At 37.6% G+C, this 22268-nt stretch overlaps 1 protein-coding gene across 2 annotated transcripts in view; it reads right to left on the bottom strand.

The window, feature by feature from the left end:
* ABCI11 (non-intrinsic ABC protein 14) overlaps nt 1-22268 on the bottom strand; it is a 275549-nt gene that overhangs the window by 168808 nt on the left and 84473 nt on the right. For both annotated transcript variants that reach the window (XM_089825555.1, XM_089825547.1), the window contains exon 6: nt 10237-10351. In XM_089825555.1, the coding sequence (XP_089681681.1) occupies nt 10237-10351 (115 nt within the window). The remainder of the gene's footprint in view (nt 1-10236; nt 10352-22268) is intronic.

Below are 22268 nucleotides of genomic sequence, written 5' to 3'. Positions count from 1 at the left end.
CTAGTTTTGCCCGTCTGCATCCTTCCATGCATTCTCTGAGTGCGGTCATATGCTTGTCTTTCGCACTAAAAATTGACCAATCGTCTAAAAATGCCTTGAAATTCCTAGTTGACATCTTATCAAATATGTGCAAGATAATTCTCTGAAATGTTGTCGGAGCATTACACAGTCTGAACGGCACCCTATTGTAGGCATATACTCCTTCAACTATGAAGGTTGTTTTAAGCCTATCTTCTTCTACAATGGATATCTAGTTGTATCCAGAGAATCCATCCATAAATGAATAGATTTTGTGGCCCACAACTTCCAAAATACTATCAGTGAATGGTATTGGAAACAGGTCCTTGATCGTTATTGCATTCAAGCATCGAAAGTCCACACATCCTTATCTAAGTGGTGTCCTTCAGAGATATCAAAATCAGTGATACCCATTCACTTGTCTGCACCCTAAAAATAATGCCTGTTTCAAGTATTCGATTGATCTCGTCAATGACCTGTGCGGCATAATTTTTGTTCATCTGATATGGCCACTTCTATACGGGTATTGCTCCTATCAATGGTATCCGGTGGACACATAACTCTCACGGTACCCCTTTCAAATCCTTATACATCCACGCAACCACATCTTTATATTCCATAAATATTTTGAAAGCTGCCGCTTTTAAGACTGGGTTCCAGTCATCTCCCACAAATATATTATTCGGGTTAGCTTCATCCCCTAAGTTCATCGTCTTTACTGTAGGTTCTTCATATTTAATAGGTTTCTCTTCACTAAACATATGTGCAGGTGTCTCATCTATCTGTGCTTCTCTTTCCTTCACTTCTCTATACTCCTTCAAAAATGCATTCTCCTCTCTTTTATTTTCACCCTCGACCCCTAACATGTTACAGCTCGAAAAGAGCTCATAGTCCTCCATCTGCCGATGAAGTAGGTCATTCACCGAGTCCAAGTCGTCATCGTTAGACCCTCCTTCCAATCTAGGATACCTTCCTCATTAGGTTCCATTCTCTTTTTCCCTTCGTTGTCTCCTTCGCCTTTGAAATCCAAGGATGTTGCCTCCTCTCCTACCATCTATGTATGTAGGTCAATTACAAATCTCCGGCCTCTGCCTTCCATGGATAGGGTATTTTGTTTCCAATCATGGTTTACTTTCACTTGTACAAGCCAGCCCTATCCGAGGATGGCGTCGTACCCTTTTATTTTTAATGGTATGACCATGAAATCCAATAAGAATGGTTATGTCCCGATGGTTATAGTTTGCGCTATCAAGGTCCCTAAAGGCTTAATCCCGTGCTAATCGGTAGTGAGTAGTTGAAATGTAGGTGGTCATAACGTAGGTTGCCCCAACTTCTTCCATGCATCTTTCGGTAGTACATTCACTCCTGATGCTCCATCTATGATTGTGTCTGTTCCTATAATGAGTGCAAGTAGCATTGGGTCTACCACAGTCATTCCGCTACCATCTTTTCCTATCTCTTCTGACACTTTCGGGAGTGGTGTCATGTTCATTATTGCAGTCTATAGCTGAGGCATTGTAAGAAGGTCATTCAGTTTCATGGGAACCTTCGTCTACATTATCTTTCGTATAATATTTTGTTCTGTCAGGTTCCTCCTTGAGGTGCTGGCAATGTCTTTTGCTTGTGATTTTTCAGCTTCCATTTGTTTTTCTAATTCTGCTCGTGCTTGTTGCAACCTTTTCTTTTTCTCTTCTACATCTAGATACGTTGCCTTCTTTGCCTACTCCCGAGTGATGGCTAATGTCTCCTCATCATCACATGTTTCTATACTTAATATGTTTACCCTGGGCTTCGAGCATTTTGAATCCTCATGGTCTCCAGGACCACACCATTTGCACAATAGCTGTGGTGTTCCCTTCATGGTACAATCTCTCGCAAAATGTCCCCAGAGGTTGCACATACGGCATTGTATCATCGATCGTCCACTTGGATCGTACTATATCCAACTTCGGCACCGGTGGTTGTTACTGTATCCTCCTGAGGTTGCCGCATCAATGTTCATACTTATTCCTACTTTCGAGGTGGATACTTTCTGCATCAGTAACACTTACTAGTGTCTCTTCGTTTTCATATTGAACGAGCATTCCTTGGTGGAATGTCCTGCAATTTGGCAAAATTGCAAAATTGTTTCTTCGGACAGGAGCCCTTTATATGGCCCTCTTCCTTACAATCTGTACACCATAGTTCCCTTCCTTTCGTTGAGTCAGGATTCTTTTTCAAATTTTTGCACTCCATCATCCATAACATGTCCTTCTGCAATGCTCGAACCTTCTTACTTGACTCTTCGTTGTTGTTGCTGCTTTCGGAAGATGAATCATCTAGGTCCGATGATTTGTTCTTTTTGCTCATTTTCTGCTCACTCTCTAGATCCATTGCCCGATTATATGCATCTATGTATGAAGCTAAAGGTACAATTTTCATCTTTTTCTTCAGTGCTAATCATAGCCCTTCAACAAACCACCTTTTCTTTAACCTATCAGCTAGTTGGCTTTCCATTTTTCCCACCAACTCCTTCAGCCTTCTTGCATATACACAGATTGTTTTATTCTTTCCCTGTTTCGTACTATATATTTCTACTACTATTTCGTTATCATCCCTTAGTAGTTGGAATTCTGCTATGAATTATTTCTTGACGTTTGGCCATTAAGTTAATTTGTGGGGATCAGCATCCAAAAACCGATCAATCGTTACACCCTATAGGGTTGCAGGAAACTATCGGATCTAGTCATTTTGGTCCATTACATCGTTCGCCATCCAGATTGTTTTGCATGTTTTACAATGTCCGATTTGATCGTTCATCCCATCGCCATTAAACTTCAGCAATTTTTCCTTCGGTCCTATCATTGCTAGCTTCTTTTGAATCTGTGGTACTTGTTGCGCACCCGCATTGTTCTGTGTACCTGCGTTGTTTTGAGTACCTACATTGTTTTGAGTACTCGCGTTGTTCTCAGTACTCGTGTTGTTCTGCACAATCGCTATACTTCGAACAACTGTATTGCGGACAACTACATTGTTCGGTGTAAAGAGATCTCCTTCAAGCGAAGTTGTTCTATTCTCTACCTGTACCCGTTCGGCAGGTGTATCAAGAACAAATAGTTCACCCCATGCTCGTGCTCCTTTGGCACTTCCAGCCGTGCGGGTTCCTTCCCTTCAATTCGGATTCTCTACCCTTCACGTATACAAGTTTAGGAACTTGTCCCTTGTCTCTTTTACCAAATTCAATCTCTGACACATTTCTTTGAGCAAGTTCTCGGGACTCCTCGGTTGGCTACGTGAATGCACTCCCTCCGTCAATGCTCCTTCACCCCCTCGATGTCCGTCGGTAAGCTGCTGAAACTTCTGTTTGGGCTCCGCCTGTTGTGTTAAAATTAATGTTTCCCATGTTGTGCTATATCATCCTTGTCTTTTATTTTATTCTTATTCTTATTGAGCAGATTCAGCATTAATCTTCATAACACCTCTTTTATACCACGTCCAAATGTTTACCGTACAAGGTAAACAAATACTTATTGCATTAAGGTATTAGAATGTAACGCTGAACAAGATACTTTATTCATATAAGTAGTATACAATTCCAATTACAAGGATTGCAATGATGATAATCCAGTAGCTCATTAGGATGATATACATATATCTTCCCGAAGGGGTGACTCAACCATCACGCGCCCTTCCGGATACAACTCTACTCCTTGGCTACAATATGGACTTTACCAACAACACAATCTCTCTATTTCTTACAAATTGTTAAAGCCCCTTAAGAAGGTCTCTTCACGAAAAAGTGGTAGGTGTGTGGCTACAAGACAGAATGGAGTCTTCTTTTACATTTAACTATCCGAACCAACATAACCCTTTTTATGGTAAGGCAAAAAAATAGCGCATGGATGGCATGTTTGCTTTTAAGCACAAATTTCTCACAGAGGTGGTGGAGCTTGTTTTGGGGGAAATGTCCATTGAAATTAAGAACAAGTACCGAACCAACACTGACATCTTCTCCATGATCATGGTATGGGCACTCCAGTTGTGTGAACAAAAAGCTAGAATTAGGTACGCCATGGAGAAATTGGTACTAGACCACTCTAGAATCGACATGGAAGAGATTCTTCACTTCTCCATTCCAAAGTTGGGCTTGTGAGTGGGAGAGCAAAGTTCAGGGCTTGAGAAGATTGAAGGAACACACTTTGTTCCTTCCATTTCAAGATTCAAAGAGGGCTAGCAACATGCAAGGTTTAAGCAAGCGCAGGAGGGTTGGTACCTGCTCAAATTGTTGGTTATGAACATATGATATGTAATATCCCTTGCCCAAACTAACTGATTTTAGCTCAAGGAATATTGTCATACACTTGTATGTTGCCTTTCTCTTTTCTGATTTTTTTGTGTTTTAGATTGTTTGATATAGTTTGAATGATGCTAAAAAATTTAGAATGTTTGCAAATGATATTACAATGCCTCTTAAAATGAACTCATATGCAAGTGCAGTTCTTTTTGGTATTTTTTTTATTCATATGCATGGAAACTAGATATGGAATGCATATCTACAGCCAACTGACATTTTGACAAACAATTGGCATACAACTATTATGCTGATCATATATGCTATTAGATGGACATTTCGTCAAACAAATGGTATGCAACATTTATCTCCTTTATTGAGTTCATTCCCATGTACAATGTTGCTATGAGTTTGCCAAGACAAATGGGCTTACAATAATGACTATTGGGTGGATATTTTGCAACCAACAGTTTTGGGTAAAAATTTAGTCGCAAAATAGGATAACCAGCCATAGCATCTGAGACAGAGTCTCTCCTAACTTAAAGGGAAGGCTCCCCCTACTCACCGTTCCTTGGATCAACTCAAGGTAAGTAAGAAGTCGAGAAATTTTATAAACAGGTTGTTACCAATATCCTTTTTTCTTAACTTTCAAGAAAGAATCCACTTACTCGTAGAGCAAGTAGTGGGCAAGGTGAATCTCTAACTACACTTCTATCAAGAGCTAGAAACAGTGATACCGATAAACTTTTACTAACTCAAAGGCTAGCTAAAAATGTACCGGTTTGGCTCTAAGTCCGGTCGTACTTCTATATGGAACAAGCTTTACAATTAGGGCACAAAGACTACTAAAAGTAAGAATACTTAACTATTTTGCGAATTAAAAAGAAAATATAAGCTACAGACAAAGCTTCTAGCTATACACTTTCACAATTGCTCCTAGTCAAAGCTCTAGCTTCAATTGCTTCTTAACTCTTTTCTATTCAATTCACAAGATACAATTACCAATAACACAAGATAATATGAATCAAAGATAACTTGAATGAATTATAGACAAAGCTTACAACTCACACAAATAACAATCTCACTTAATCAAAGTTAAGTATCAAATGCTCCTTTGTATTCCCTTTCTATCAAAATAGTGCTTACACAAACAAAGTTCTGCTGCCACAATTTCTCCAAAGCTCTCATGCAAAAAGATAATGATGATTTTAAATTGAAGGGGCACTCCTTTATATAGACAAAGAAGTTGAGAAAAAGGTGGAGGAAAAAGTGAGAGCAACTCAACCAACTTTGACCTAGTTTAACTACAAAGGAAAATAAAGGGTTACATGCAACTTGCACTACATCTTTTACATATACATATACATGCAACTCGCATTACATGTAATTACACATCTTCATGTAATACATCCTCTCCAACTACAAACATGAAAGAAGAAAGAAGACGAGAGAGAGAAGGAAACAACTCTGAAGGGCCTTGTACTTGACGATGCAATCCTGAAAGATCACAAGATCAGGAGTTTCTGTATTTTGTGCCACTACATTCACCTTGATAACCATGGTTTTGCGTCTTTTGATAGCTTGACTCTTTTTATTGAATTGTTCATTGTCATGTGGAAACATGATGTGATCCATCTTTTCTTGCTCAAGTTCTCGTGAATTCTCCTTTTCTCGCTCAAGTTGTCGTGAATTCTCCGTGATCCATGATTATATGTAAATGCAACATGTAATGAGGAATGAAAAGTGAGATGACATGCAAATGTGGATGGAGGACGAGCTTTTACATGTAAATGTGAATGGAAGATCAAGATGGAAAGCATGGAAAGATGTGGAAACATGTATTTACTCATGTAAACGAAATGCATATGAAGAGATGGAAATGGAAAATGGAAGTGAGATAATGAGTTTTATAGTCACTTTTGGGGAAAAGGAGAAGTCAAAGTACATGGGAGGCAAAGATGACGTTTTTTTTTTCTTTTCAAAATATGACTTTTAATCAAAATCGAACTTTTTGAATGCAATTGCACATAGACATTTCGAGTAATCGTGTCGTGCAAGTAAATGCGTAAAGTGAAATAAATGAAAATGAATGCGAAAAATGGGATTACATGCATGTGTTGATGGTGAATGAGATGGAAAACATGTAATCGCATTTCGTTGAGTGAGAGATGAATTGTTGTGACATGGAAAGATGGAAATGGAATGTGAAAGATGACGACGCTTTCGTATGTAATGAAGCAAAAACAAGTACTTGGAAAAGAACCTGTAATTTCTCCAAGTGGAGAAAACCGACAAGCAAGCACAAAACACAAAACACAAAAGAAACAATATACCTTCGGAAAATAACTCAAACATGCCAAGATGCAATGCACTTCAAAGTTCAAATTCGAAATTGGGACTTAGGAAAGAACAAAAAACATGAAAATGAATAAAAACTTCAAATTTAAAGGAAAAATGCACTTTCCATGGCAAAGATTTTCACAAATGGCACCCATCAAGTAATTTCATGCATAAAATCAGCAAGATAAGCATGAATTAAATAGCAAGGAGGACGAAGTCCACTTACATGAAGATTAAGTGTCAAAAATGAAGAAAAAAGATGCTCCAATGTTTGAAAAAAAAATTTAAAATGGTAATGACCTTTTCCAACTTTGCAAATTTCAATGGGAGAGGGCAGCAAACAAGGAGTTCTTGTTAGAAGATGCCAAAAAGTGCCCTAAAAACACTACAAGATCCAACATTTTTGAATGTTCATGCTTGCAAGATGTTTTTGGTAAAAACATTTTTCCTCATGCTGTAAAATCAAAACGTTTTGATCATTAAACATCAAAACGTGAACTACAATGCAATGTAATCCCCAAAATATGCCAAATCGATTTAGTTGGGAGGAAAAACATGCATTAAAAATGGATTTTTCTGCAAATTTCTTCAAAAACATGATCCATTATGAAACTTTCAAATATAAATTTTGAGGCAAAATGAATCCATTTTAGAAGCAAGGAAACTCATTGTCATCCAAAAACATTTCAAATGGAACAAATCCCATGCAAATTCATTGAGAAAAACTCAAGTTATGAGCAAAAATGAAAGTATTTGGAGTTTTTCTTCAAAAACATGCCCTAGGATTGAGCTCCAAAAACAATTTTCAGCATGTTAAACCCATTCTTGATGCAAAGAATATCATTGCCAAGGAAAAACATCTTCAATGGAGAAGATTTCATGCAAATCCACCAAGTAAATCTCAAGTTATGAGCACAATCGGGTTCTTGGAGGCCAAATGCATGTTTTTCTTTCAAAATCGGACTTTTTTGGATGCATAGCATATTTTAAAATATGCATCAAGTAAAAATCAGACCTTTTGGAGGGCATGAAAACTCCACTTTTCATGTCATAACATCATAAAGGTCCACTTATGGTGAACTTTTGATGTAATGACATCAAAAAAGTCCACCAAAGTAAACTTTATACGCAATGGCATGTAAAAAGTTCACTTCTGATAGATTTTGCATATTATTGTATATAAAATGTCCACTTATGAAGTCTTTAAGTCATTCAATTCACTTAATATTATAAAAATGTTACAAAAATGGGTCAAAAACAATATTTATTTATCATATTATGAAATATAATACATAAACATCATTTTAAAGTAACATTTAAATAAGCATTTGATTTTCAAAACCAAAAATTAAAATGAAACTATATAGTTATATAGTTACTTTGAGTGAAAATTAAAAAGTAACTCAACTTAAAATTACAACATATGTGCACTATAGTCACTTTAAGTTATAAAATTAAAGTAAAAGCAACTTTAAAACATAATAAAAAGTGAATATAATGTTATATTTTTCAAAAAGTGAATGTCAAATTGAAAATATAACATCATATTTTTAATTCATGTTGTTGCACCTAAAATGTCTACTTTTAAGGCACTAAAACGAGCACAACTCTTGACTGACAACTCCAATTGACTTCTAGGTTAGACTGAAATGAAGGGAAAAACGAAAGGCATGACATGAGCAAAACCAAAAGACTAAAAGCAAGCAAACACAAACTCAAAAGCAAAGAACGGACTGTGAAGGCTTCAAAAATCAAACATAGACTCAACAATCAGAAAAATGAAAAAGACTTGACGAAATTCTTCAATAAAAAGATTCACTATAATTGGTACTGATTGGTTGATCAATACTAACCAATTAAATAACGAACTAAACTCAGAAAAATGCGAAACTAAGTTGAAATATTTTCGTACTGTTACCTGCATTTTGTGGTGACAAAATGCAAGACAACAATGACTACAACAATGTCAAAATCTGATTCTAAATTATCACTTACAACAGCAAAATTATATACCTAAAAATTACAATGCTAACTACTAATAATTGCAAGACAAACCTGATAATAGTGATGCCCAACCATGGAGATGAAAGTTGCAATCGGAATCAAGCATAAATACTATACCGCGGCACTATTCACGCATACTGTAGTAGCCAACAATAAATGTATTCTCCAATTTTAAGCACAAATAAAACTCCAGAATGAAGTTCTCCTGAATGCCAGTTTTAATAGATATTTCACCACCTCAAATGGTTGCAACACTAAAGTATTGACGCTCGCCAATGGCTAACTGAAATCAGAATTCCTTAGTTTCTTCTCCCAAGTTCATATCAAATGCAATTCACAATAATCGGATGCCTAAAAATGAAACTCTTGTCTCTATTTATTTTTTTCCTTCAGCCTTCTAGAAGGAAATAAAATATTATTTAATTGTACTCTCTAGAAGCTTCCCCCTTTCCAAGGCAATAATTAGTTGTACTTCTAGAGAATGCACTCTCTAAAAGCTCCCCCCTTTCTAATACAATAATTAGTTGCGCTTCTAGAAAATTAAATTAATGAAATATAGTCACCTTTTAATTTTAATTTATATAATGACTTTATAAGAAATTAATTTAATCAATTTCTCCTTATTTCTCCACTTAGCCTTCGGAGAATGTAAAGGCTAAGAACTCAATTGACATGCTAAAAAGATGGGGATATTACATGATACATGTTTTAGATAAAGATATTAAGGAAATGAAAGTAAGGGCATATTGGAACCATAAAGATCAAGCTGAAACGGTGATGAGTTTACAAATTTGGGCTCAAAACCCACAATTGCAAAGGGATAATGGCGACTAGCTAGAATGGACGGTGGATGCCCTGATGGATGAGAGGATCCACGGTTTTGTGCTGCCAACCCTTAAAGGTAAGAGGTCTTGAGAGAATTGTCTACTTGTTGGTCCCTGCATGGACATTGTGATGCTAGTACTCTCATGTTTTCATTAGTGTTTTTGATGTGAAAAAATCAAAACAAAAGTTAAATGCTGGTCTTTGGTTCGATGTGGATGATGGGTGGTTGGTTTTCACCCTCCTAAGGAGAGTTTTTCAAATGCTTTTACGTTGATGTGGAGGGATTCATACTATTTGCAGCCAATAGATGTATCATAAGAACAGAATACCGTTTTTTAAGATTTTGGGTTCAGGTTGTTGGCATTGAGGCAGGGCAGAACATTGGTTAAGCTTCAATTGCAGAAGCAATGCCAACTTTTGGTTTAAGCCAGTATCCCAAGACAGGCAAGTAAGTGGTCTGGCTAGAAATTGGCAAGGATATCCGGATTACAGAATTATTGTTGGTCCAATGGTTTGCGCGGAGACTCTGCTTTTTGCATGGAAGGAATCATTGTAGTTTGGAAGGAATGTGGATTGTTTGTCAGTTTCTGCAATCAACATAAACTGGAAGTAGATCTTCCTTTTGTTCGTGGTGTTAGAATTTAGAATGTATGTAAATTTCCAAAATGATGATCCTCGATGACAATCCCGAGCAAGCATAATATACTTTTCTTTTATGACTTTTACTCAAATTAAAAACCTTAATTACCAAAAAAAAAAATTAAAAACTGATGTCATACAGCTAAAATAGCGGACTCAAGTCTCATTCTAAATCGCTGCATGAAGAATTGATCTTCCAATCGCTTTTTGAACCCAAAAGTCAGTTCCCCAGCCACAGTATCAGCCAAAAAGTACCTACAACAAAAGCACAGATCCACATGTTGAGCATTTGCATTAAGAATATAGTGCATACACAATACATTACAGCCACAATCTTTAAAAAGTCCTTAAAAAAAATGTCTCTCGAATCATTTAGCATGTAGCTTATCATTCTGCAGAGTACACATTTATGTTAATTTCTTTCTGATCTGAGAACTACAGTCGAAATAATAACTTTTGCAGGCCCCTCGAGTGTAGTGGAGCTATTCCATCTTTCCTTGCAAACGAGGAAGGCTGTCTACCAAAAGAAAAGGAAGGCAGAATGACAGAGGTCTCCAGGTATAGTGAAGATTGATATTCACTTTACTTTTCTGATCTGCATGGTATGGTGAAGACGATTCTTGATGCAACTGTATGATCAGGAATAAAGACCACAAAATGACTAAAAGATATGAGCAAAGAAACAACCTCCAAGTCAACTATGAAATGGATAGACCAAGACTCTTACCAGGCCAAATATTCAACCTCTCTAATGGTTGTATGAGGGAAGACAATAACAAAACAGGCATTGACAAGAAGACCCAGACTGCTTTGCTAATGAAAGTCAACAACATGCAATAATACAACTAATGAAAACCAACTAAAAGAGTGTTACATGTTCGAAAATGTCCCATCCAATCTGAAAATTTTATATTCCTCACCTCATGGGCAGTCACAATTTCTAGTATTAATGTGGCAAGATAACTAGAGAACATGTGATTTTCATCTACAGTAAAGGGGAAGCTCCCTACTGCAAAAAACTAAACAAGTAATAAACAATTATGTACTGTACTTACAATATTCACAAAATATATTAAGATTTTAATGTTTTATAGATAGAGAGAGAGATAGAGAGATGTTAAAAAATGATTGTTAACAATACAATATGCAAATAAATCCCCGATTCACAAGTTAAAACAGTTGTATGCAGCAGTGTAAATCAGTATAACAGCATTACAACAATAGTCTCAAAAATCTAAGTCATGGTGTATCAATATAAATATCCAAATACAAATGTCGCAAACATGTATCCAAAAGTCTCAAACATCAAAATATAACAGGCTACAGGCACAGCCTATGAAACTAAGCCTCATTTTACCTATCAAATCTCCAAAGGCTCAAAATCATCTGAGATATTATCTCCCTCTGGCAGATTTGGATCATCTAATGAATGTTCAAATTTTAAACTCAATGGTCTTAAAATTTACGTATATTTATAAAACAATATTTCTTAAATTGTAGGGCAAAACAAATGGTAGAATGCAAGCCGCACCCTGGTAGGGGTTTCATTCAACATGGTTGCTGGGTTACAGTGGCTCTTCAGAATGTCAATGGCCTATCATCAGACGTTTTAGAGAGAAAATAGGGTTCATCACAACCTCACAAATTGTGGCCCTCAAAAATGGCTGGTCTTATCTAGGAAGAGGGAAACATTCTCCACCCACCCAGGAAACTACTTGGAACAAGAGCAATCGTCAAGAGGACCAACAACATGACCGTTCGGGTTACGCAAATATTCAATTGCCCCTTCAACCTCAAGAAGCCAGACCAAATAAATTGGCATTCAAAAACCTTGTGCCCAGTTGGACAAACTTGTAAACAAAATCCCTCAATCATTCATTCAATGGATGTCAAAGTGCTCATAGAAACAATGAATGGAATGTCTCTGTGAATGATCTATGGGAGAAAGGCTTCTTCATGAAATGAAGAGGTCCTTGGCCGGCCTTCAAAAAAATCAGAGAACGGTGTCACATTCAATGGAGCATAGGCAAAGAGATCAAAACTCTAGCCAATGGCTTTTATTCTAAGTTGCCGGTTCGGGTTTGGTTCCAAGTTCGAAGTTCGAGAACCAGTTCGCAAGTTCGACAAAATTTTGGAAAGGGGTTTGGGTTTGTTTGAGTTTGTTAGTACAAAAACATGTAAAAATTATTAATATATATATATATACATTTTTATGAAGCATGAGTTAAAATTACAATGTAGCATAGTAGCATAAACACATTTAAACAACAAAAACTTCAAAATACCATAAACAATAACATATCATCGTGATCATACCATCATATAGTAACATAGTTCAATCAACTTCAACATCAAAAATTCAAAACATTTAAAATATCAAGTTCAAGTATCATTGTTTCACATTCATTGTTTAACTAATGGAATGAAAATCTATTAATATTCTTAGTTCTAAGTTCTTCAATCTTCATCTTCTTCTTCATATTCATCGTCTTCTTCTTCAACTTCTTCTTCATCCTCTTCTTCTCCGCCTCCAGTATTACTTGCACTAAGGCCAATGGGATCAGTAGCAGAATCAACAATGGTATTGACATCAAAGTCATCAAAATCATCAATTGTAAGCCGAGCAGTGGAAACATCCAAGTCTGCAATCTCTGCACCTACATCCCACTTCATTGTCTCCCCTTCTTCGTATTCTTGACTCTTGTACGAAAGAAGGCGCAAGTTGTTATACACAAATACTAGGTTCTGTGCTTTTTTTTTATTGCAAACTATTGCACTTCATCGAGTGGATGAAAGAATAGTGCTCCAATTTCTTTCTGATGCAGAAGAGCTAGCAACCTATAAAGACAACATAGGGTAAGCAATTAAAAACGAATTAATTCTATCTTATAAAAAAATTAAAATCACTCTCTAGTCATGATTCATTTGAAGATAAAGTGAGCTAATTTTTTTAAAATAAAACTTACTTGTGATATAACTTTGATTGCAAAGGGATGCAATGTTTGGAATTTTATGCCATGGAGGTACTACCAACCATGAGCATCCTTCTTGAACTGATGAGAAAGAGCATCATCACTTTGACCTCTAGCATTGACAAACTCTATGAACTCATTCATGATTACATCTCATCATGAAATATTCTTCTAAATGCTGCTTGGTACCCTTTAGACACTTCCATATCTTTATATGGTAGCAACCTTCTTGGTAGATCACAATATTGTGAGCTATAGTATTTGGGGGTCAAGGCATAGGCAAGCAAATGTAATGGGGTAGTCATTTTGTTCCATCTTTCATCAATAATTTTTTGCACTTGTTTGAAAAAGGTCTCTTGCGGATCTTGCTCCTTCTCATTTATAACTTGCTTGATTTGCTCAATCATTGAGTCTATGCCATCATAGATCTCTCCAAGGCAAGGCCTATCCATGTCAGTGTACCTAAGCATGCTCATAATGGGTTCGGTGATCTTAAGGAGATATTCCACACGTTCTCACCATGACCCAGCCAATAGCCTATCCTTTATTTTATTTGCCCTTTCAGTGTTCTTTTCCTTCCATACACCCCAATTGTGGCTGATTACCATACCTTGAAGTGCATCTTTCACTTGCACAAGTCGTCTTAAGATGATTATATGTGATGCAAAATGGGTCTTAGCAACTTGTGACATAAATTAGAGCAAAAAACAAGAACTATTAGATACATATTTTAGAGAAGAGTATACACATTGCACAAGTAAAATATGAAAAATCAGAAATTGTCATATTAAAAATTAAATTAATAAATTTAAATTGAGTTCAAGTTCATTTACCTTCAATAGCTCCAATTTTGAGTAGATCCTGAAAAGAGCTTGAGTCATGTGGTGACAAACATTTGTATGTCCTCAGCCTCTTCATACACTATCTTGATCCACTCAATTTGGTTCTCAATCTTTTGTAGCATAAGATTGAGTGAATGGACTGCACAGGTGTCCAAAAGATATGTTGATACAGTGATTCAACCAGCAAACCTATTGCTCTACAATAGTTTGCGTTGTCCATTATGACTTGGACAACATTGCTTGCACTCACTTGTTCAATGGCACCAATTAGGATATCAGCAATAAATGGCCCATCTTTTACTTTGCCCTCACAATCCACCGCTTTTAGAAACATTGCCCCTTTAGGGGACACCGTAAGGACATTGATCAAGGGACGGTGCCTAGAATCCTTCCAACCATCTGAAACAATTGTCACCCATCTCAACCCATGAGTCTCTTATGGACTTCAATTGATTTTCAATCTGTTGGACCTCGTCATCCAACAAGGTGGTGCGCACTTTTTCATACCCAGGGCCACAATACCCTTTTGGAGCTTCATTGGCACCCCTCAACATGTCCTTCCAAAATGGAAAGCGGAAAACTAAAAGACAACCCATTTGCATGCAAGCATCTTCCCACCTTAATGTCAGCAATTTCCCGGCCCTTATTTTGAAAAGCGGTTTCTAGTGGCCCCTTTCTTGTGTACAACAGGGACAGATTCAATGTCAGTGTCCGCTGCAATACTAAAGAAGGGGTGGTCTTGTACTATAACATCTGAGGGGGGTTGCATTCCCTTTGCTCTTTTACTTTTATTGCTACTGAATTCTGTTGCCCTACATCCTTCTCTCTCTTCTGTCAGCTCATGCTCTTCAATATATTTTAACACAGTTTGATTTGGTATAGGGGCACCTTTTTTGCCAGGGCATTTCTTACTCCTGTACCAGCGTAACCACATAAATGACCTACCACACGATAATAAGAACTATTTCTTTCTACACCACATCCCTGACATCTCCAACAGAATGCACCACCTCTTGGAAGGGTCTTTATAATGTCTACATACTTCCATAGAGGAGAATCAGAGTTGAGTTCCATTCTTTGTTCGGTGTTGGCTATTGATGAATAGGTAGATGACATTCCTTTCCCTATGGCAAAAAATTAGATATGTGTTCATAATTTATATGGAAGAAAATAACAAATTTTGGAATAATGGAAAAGATTCAAGAACATATGAAGATTGAAAGAGAAATGGAAAAATGAAAAAACTAGAACAAAAATAATAGCAAATGGAATAAGATCTTACCTTTTCCAGCCATTGCAAGCATGCAAATGTGTATGAATGATACACAAACACTTGAAGGAAACAAACAAATCAATATTCAAACTCCTCCTTGCACAATCGAATGCTTGCTCAAAAACTTATGTGCTCTCCCTTAAGACAAAATAACATATTTAGAAATATAAAATGACAATGAGAAGGAACAAAACCAATTAATAACACCATTTTAGGTTTTATGGATGCCAAAAAATTATAAAAAATTGCTAACTAAACACTTCCTAGTCATCCATCTCTGCAGGTTCGAACTGGGTTCGATTTTTTTAAGGTGGCTCACCTAGTTTCAAACCCAGTTAGAACTAGATCAAACCAATTATGACAAAAAAGGACCTTGGTCAAACCAAGTTCGAACCAGACCCGAACTTCAAACCGGTTCGAACTTACCTTGCTTCGGAGGGGGGTAGGTACCCATGCAACCTAGATATTTTCGCCTACAATTTACAAGGCTTGTCTTATTGAATGAACACATTCGCCAATATGTGGTAAATATTTATGTTATATGTTCAGTACATATACTTGTCACATGTCTCTATTTCAAAGACATTTCAAGTTTTATCCTTTTAATCTTTGGCTAGAAATAGGTTTAATTGTGGACAGGTGTCATTATTCCGTCGACTTTCTTTAAAACTTGTTCTCTATTCACATTTTGACCCGAAATAGGATTTATACCATTGATTTAGGATCATCCGATGATTAATAAGGGTTACTGTGGTTTAGATGATATAAAATTATAGTTTCTAGGTATTTGTACTTCTAGACGTGAATTTCTTTGATCATTAAAAATTTGCCAAGGTTTTACAGAATTTTTATGCGACAAAAACAAAATCGCAAATAAAATTATTTTTCCCTACTTTGAAAAATAAATCGCCAATAAAAAATAAATTTTTCCCCTAAAATAAAGTTGGATTCGCCATGATCTTATACTTTTTTCCAAAGCGGGGTTTCTTAAAGTTATCCCTGTAGGTGTTTGCAAATGTAATCTATTCAATGCATAGTTGTTTGCTTGTATTCCTGTCATACTCACTTGCCAACAGCAGTAAAGCATGTGCAAAGCTTAAAATCAGTTATAAAAGCAGTTTGCTTTCGTAAATACAAGTCTAAATAACATTTCCAAATTCTCAAAAAAATTATTAAGGTACATATTACACCCCTCTCCACCTTCCTCACCCAAATAGTGGGGGTGAGCTCCGTAATGTTCCCGTTAAAAAATAAATCATTTATCAAACTATTGTTAATATCTCGGACCCATTTTTATTTTGTTTCTGCAGGTAGTTTGGCCATCGGCTATCTTTGTACACCCTCGGAAGGTTTTCTCGACAAGTATTTAAACACAGCTTGTAGGTAGTAGTAGGCATGTTTTTGGATTATTTCTATGTATTAGTGAATTCCTGTCAAAGTTCTGGATTATTCACCATTTCGGAAGTGAAAGATTTTCCTTATTTGGCTCATGCAATTTCGGTGGGATTCAACCCTCACCCTATTCCGTTGTTGCATGTAATACTTCACTCAGATCTGGCAAATCGGAGCACTATTATATTGTAATTGGTAAAGTCATTATGTGTAATTTGATCAAATTCTCTTGTGTTGAATGAATAAGGTATTTCATAAAACGTTTTGTGTTCTCTTACATTTTCCGTCCATTATGTTGTCTGCAAGCTCCGTACTTCATCCCATACGGCATCCACACTCTTTTGTACAGTATCCATCACTATCACCGTACGGCCCTCTTTATCCCACCGTACGGCCTTCTTGTTTCAGTGTCTACACCCACCGTACTGCTTTCCACATACCCGTTCATCCACTGTATGGTCATAGTTACACCCCGTACCACCACCCTTCATCACCGTACGACATACTTGTTGCCCCACAATCCACCGTATGTGTCATGTCCCCACTCTAGCTCAGTCTAGGAGAGACATGTGAGTCAGCTTATTATGGGGTCTTGTAGGCTGACAGGGTTGGATAGAGACCTAGTATGGTTATTCAGTGTTGGGGACTTGATGTTCTGGCAATTATTGATCAGTTGGGAGACGTTCCTTGTTTTTAGGAGGCAGTTCCTACTTTTTAGGAGGTATGATCTTGCCCAGGGTTGGGTCTCCATGAGATTACTCTTTGGGTTCAGTTTCAGAGGGATAGGGCTTGTTTCCTAAATTTTAGGATTATCCCTAGATTTTAGGGATGAGACTGCCAGTGGATCCTTGATTTCCGACTTCAGTTACAGACAGGTGACAGGATGATTTTATGGTTTGTGATGTCAGTTGGGCATTTTGTGGCTATTTGGGTTATATTTTTAATATTTCCTAAGTTAGCGTTTAATAATTAAATAAGGTTAAGTTTTAGCCATTTTGGAGTAATAAGGGGTTTTTTGGCCTCATCTGGATGCGCATCCTATAATGTGATAGCTCGTTGGAAAGGTCTCGAAATTCTCTAAATCTTTCTCTTTGGTCTCAAGGCATTTCAGTGAATGGAATTCTATCTATGAGGAAAAAGGTCATTTTCTAGTAACATGACCACTTTAAAATAAGAAATTATAACACTTTCACTACACAACGCCACTTGGAGACACTTAGGGTTCGATTTGCAATTGAGAGGGGGTTATAAGCAGATGGAAGCTTCATTCTAAGATCATCTTTTGCATATTTGACAACTTGTTATGATTTTGCTCTGAATGGGCAATTTATAGTCTGGGACGCAAACCCCAGGTTAGTGGTTGGTTGGGACGTAGCCCTCAGCAATCTTTGGCACCAGATTTCTTATGCATTGTGCGTGGTCATTAAGGACAGAGGCATCAATTCTCATTGGGATTTCAGCGTGGCAAATCATCTTTCCAGTTGGGACGTGGTTCATTTCAGCCTGTGGAACACATTTTGCAGCAGTTACACCACGTGGTGTATAGGATATTGCTTATATTCACCTACATATGTATGCTGGATTCGAGAACAATCTTCACCTTCCAAGTTTGACATCAAATTTGTATGTGAGCTTTGGGAAATGCATTGGATTGATTGCTTGGCTCTATAATTCAGACACATCTGCCTGGTACGATTTGCAATAAATCTGATTTTTGCTGTATACTTATTTATTCCAATCTTGTTTCATGTTTGTTGTTCCCTATTCCTTTCTATGTTATAAAACTATCAAAAACAAGCAAATCTTTCTGCACTTCTGTCTAGTTCTGCAAGACAACATAAATAAACAGGAAAACAAAATTAAATATAAAAAATTACAACAGTTTAACAGCAGAGATCCATCCGGGATCTTTTAGTACGACCCTTGGTAACTAACCGTACGGCTGTTCAATTGCCACCGTATGGTCACATAGTAACCCCATTCCAGTCCGTACAGCCTTCTAGTCCGTGGATACCTGGTCACATTAGTACGACCATTCTAGTTTCCTATAACTCGTTCAATTTGGAGTTATTAGAGAACATTAAAGTGGTATCAGAGCTTCGATCCTACCAGCCTGTAGACAGTGAATGAGAGTTTATAGCTGAAAGAGGACACGTTCCATTGGAAGAATGGTTGTCGAACTGGAACTGACAGTTGTCGAACTCGTGGCACTACTAAGAGAACTTGTCAGGAATCAAGCACAGATCACTGATACTCAGCGACTCATGGAAGAGACTCAAGAAATTGGCAGAAAATAAAATATCCGGAGAACAAAATGGTCACAGGGCAGACTCGGTGTTGGGTAAATCAAACTCTCATCCAACACCCTCTCGACCTTCGATGTCATCTTTTCCCCCACGGATAGAGGCACCACACGGAGGGAAACAACCAACCTTTGAAGAGATGCAAGAACAACTAAGAGAAGACTAGAAGAATGCAAATTTTGAGGAAGATATATCCTACAAAGATTACATAGGCCTGAGAATATGATATTTGGGAGGCAAAATGTCATGTCCCCTTTTTAGCGACATAACTTTAACAGGGGATTTGCCTATCATCGACTCTCGTAGGCAAATGATTATGGGAAGAGGGTCATTTTTGTCTTCCGATGATTACAATTTTGCTTTCGAAGAATAATAATTTAGTAAGTGGGGCCTACTCGTTCTAATATTAAATTAAGGTTGTACTCCAACTTTATAAAGTTATTTATTTAATTTTATAAAGTTTAATAATTGAAGTACATCATAAAAGATGATTCCGGAAAACTTCCAGAAACTTCTCAGTGAAGTGAATAAATAGTGGACATAAGGCTCCCTTTTAAAGCAAGCGATTTATGAACTTGATTTCTATTCCATTTGGAGCAATTTGTTGCCATTTGGTCTGCAAATTCTCAGACTATCTTTGGGAACGATAACTCCCATTGATAAGCGATTTTGAGGGTGTGAAATATCATCCGAATCATTGCGAATTTGGAAGTGATATCACAATCACTTCATCTGGACAAAGTTTTGCGGTCTAAGACCAATTCGTGATCATTAAGATATCATATAGAAGGTGTCATCTGTTGCAGGTTTGGAGGAATTAACGGGAGCACATCTCTGATCAATCAACCCTTCAGATAGGGCCGAAAATCATCATCCAGACCTACCCGTCCTCAAACAGATCCAATCCGAGCATAGAAAAGGGCGTTTTGTTATCAGCCGGCTATAGAAGAAATAAGGAAGCATCGGATTACTACTGGTCTGGCTTGCCGACTCAGTCTGCGCAGGATTGGGCAACTTTCGGTGTAAGAATCATAATAACTCAAGGAGGATGGATCGCGTGGAAGAATAACAGTTCTAAAATCTGCCTTACCTTCCAACAATGCCATTGTATGGAGACGATATTAAATCGTAGGCCACATCCGACGGACTCAGAGCGAACCTTCGGACCTAGGGAATGATATTCCAGCGCAATCGGCAGTTTTATTAACGCCATTAAATTGGGAGTTTGAAAAAATAATCGCAAGTCTTGATCAATTCGTGGGACTAAGTACAGCTCACCGCAAGAGATGAAATTTATCTCTGAAATTCGCAACCTGACTGGCTGGGACGACTGCGGAATCAAATACTATCATTGCTAAAATGGGAACGAATGCTTAGTGGATTACCAGGGTTGGTGGCAGTGTTTTCTAACAAATTCGATAAACTCATGAAACAGCGAACTCAGGTTTTTAAATATTATCTAGTTATCTATATTCCGTTTGGGCTCTGTTGTACAGTTTATGAAATCATTAACGAATATTGTTGCAATAAGATCCTTCTTTGAGTATTACTGGTAAATTTATTTCATGCATTTCGCTGGAGGTAATCTAATCTGAAGATTTCATGATAAGTATTTGACGAATTGTTTCAATCCAGTATTGCTTTTGTGTGACCCATATAGTAGGGGTTCTTTCACAAAAACCGAGGATACTTTAACGATGATCTCAGAAGAAAGTTGAGTGAAGTAAATCTGTCTCCATTTGACGGATTTGGATCCATATCTGTGCAAGCATGGGTAATGAAGGCCGATACTTCCAGCTTAATCCCATGCCAGAAGAAGAAGCAATTAAATTTGCAACGTTGCACCTAGAGGGAGTTGCAAGTGAATGGTGGCATCACGACACCATCACGTTGGAGCATGATTAAATAAATACTTATGTGGAAATCACTGAGAGATTGATAGATTTTTTTGATGGTAAAGATCCGGAAATCAATTTCAAAGATTTGGCACAGCTGAGACAAACTTGATCAATCAACCAATACATTGCGGAATTTCAAAAACTCTCTGTTTTGGTCACGGGCATTTCTAAAAGAAGACGAGTAGTGCTCTTCATGGACGGACTGACAGAACCACTAAAAGGTTGGGTAAAGGCGTTCAATCCTACCACCCTATCGGAGGCCATTAAGAAGGCACAAAGTATGGCATCATCATCAATATCATTCTCACCAAGTTACTCACATTCCAAACCGCTGGTATTTCTGAGGGACAGAGATAATAAACCTCTGCCCAATAAGTCGTTGTTGGATGAAGCTACCAGACACGAGCTCCAAAGGAAGAAACTATGTTTCAATTGCAAGGGACCTTGGGAACCAGGCCACAGATGCCTCGGAAAAGGGAAGATCCATTACATTGAGGTCCTGTCCAACGATGAGGATGAACAAGAAGAAATACCCACCGAAGACAACCAACATCATGACAACACCAACATGGTTAGTTTGAACTATACAGAAAGAATTGCAGCGACGCGGAGGAACTATCGCCCTAGTTGGTACCCTGAGGTGCACAGTGTTTGGTGTACGAGGAACCCTTCAAGGACAAAGGGTTATGGTGATGCTCGAGAGCGGAGTTAAGCTAAACTTCATAAACTCCTCTCTTGTGAAATGAAGAGATCTACCTACGGAGACGCACGCAGGGTTCCAGGTCAAGGTTGCCACAGGGACCCTCTTGCCCTGCACACACCTTATTCCGCAACTAAGTATCACAATGGCGAATCACACACTGACCGAGGATTTCTTCATAGTGGACCTTGATGATATGGAGGTTATTCTAGGCATACACTGGATGGAGACACTTGATGAATACACTCAAAGTTTCAAATGGATGGACTTCACTTTGTTGTCGATGGAAAGGTCGTTCTCTGTGGAATGGCAAATGAAGGTCCGAAGGAAGCTTTTGCACATAAGATGGATGCAATTTTTCGACGTGATGACGTTGTGTGGGTTGCACATTGTTTTGTCTCAGTGGAACCTATAAAAGGGCAATAGACACCTCCCCAAGATGATGATCTCCAAAATATTTTGAGTACACATGATAAAGTTTTCATTGACATTCCTCCTGGCATACAGCCTCATCGAGGGTTTGAACGTACTATCGAGTTGGAAGCTGGAGCCAAGTCGGTCACAACCACACCCTACCGTCATCCCAAGAAATTCAAAGATGAGATCGAAAAGACTATTCAGGAATTACTGGAGAAAGGATGGAACCATCCCAGTTCAAGCCCCTTCACATCATCAGTAGTATTAGTCAAGAAGAAGGACGGGACGATGTGCATGTGTGTGGACTACCGTGCATTGAACAAAAATAAATAAAGAATAGATATCCCATTCCAAGGATAGATGAGTTGTTGGATG

The sequence above is a fragment of the Cupressus sempervirens genome, chromosome 1 (genome assembly GCF_028749045.1).
Source record: "Cupressus sempervirens isolate cs-2001-9-10 chromosome 1, ASM2874904v1, whole genome shotgun sequence".
NCBI lineage: Eukaryota > Viridiplantae > Streptophyta > Pinopsida > Cupressales > Cupressaceae > Cupressus > Cupressus sempervirens.
The sequence above is the reverse complement of the archived record's forward strand: the minus strand, read 5'-3'. Positions and strand labels throughout refer to the sequence as shown.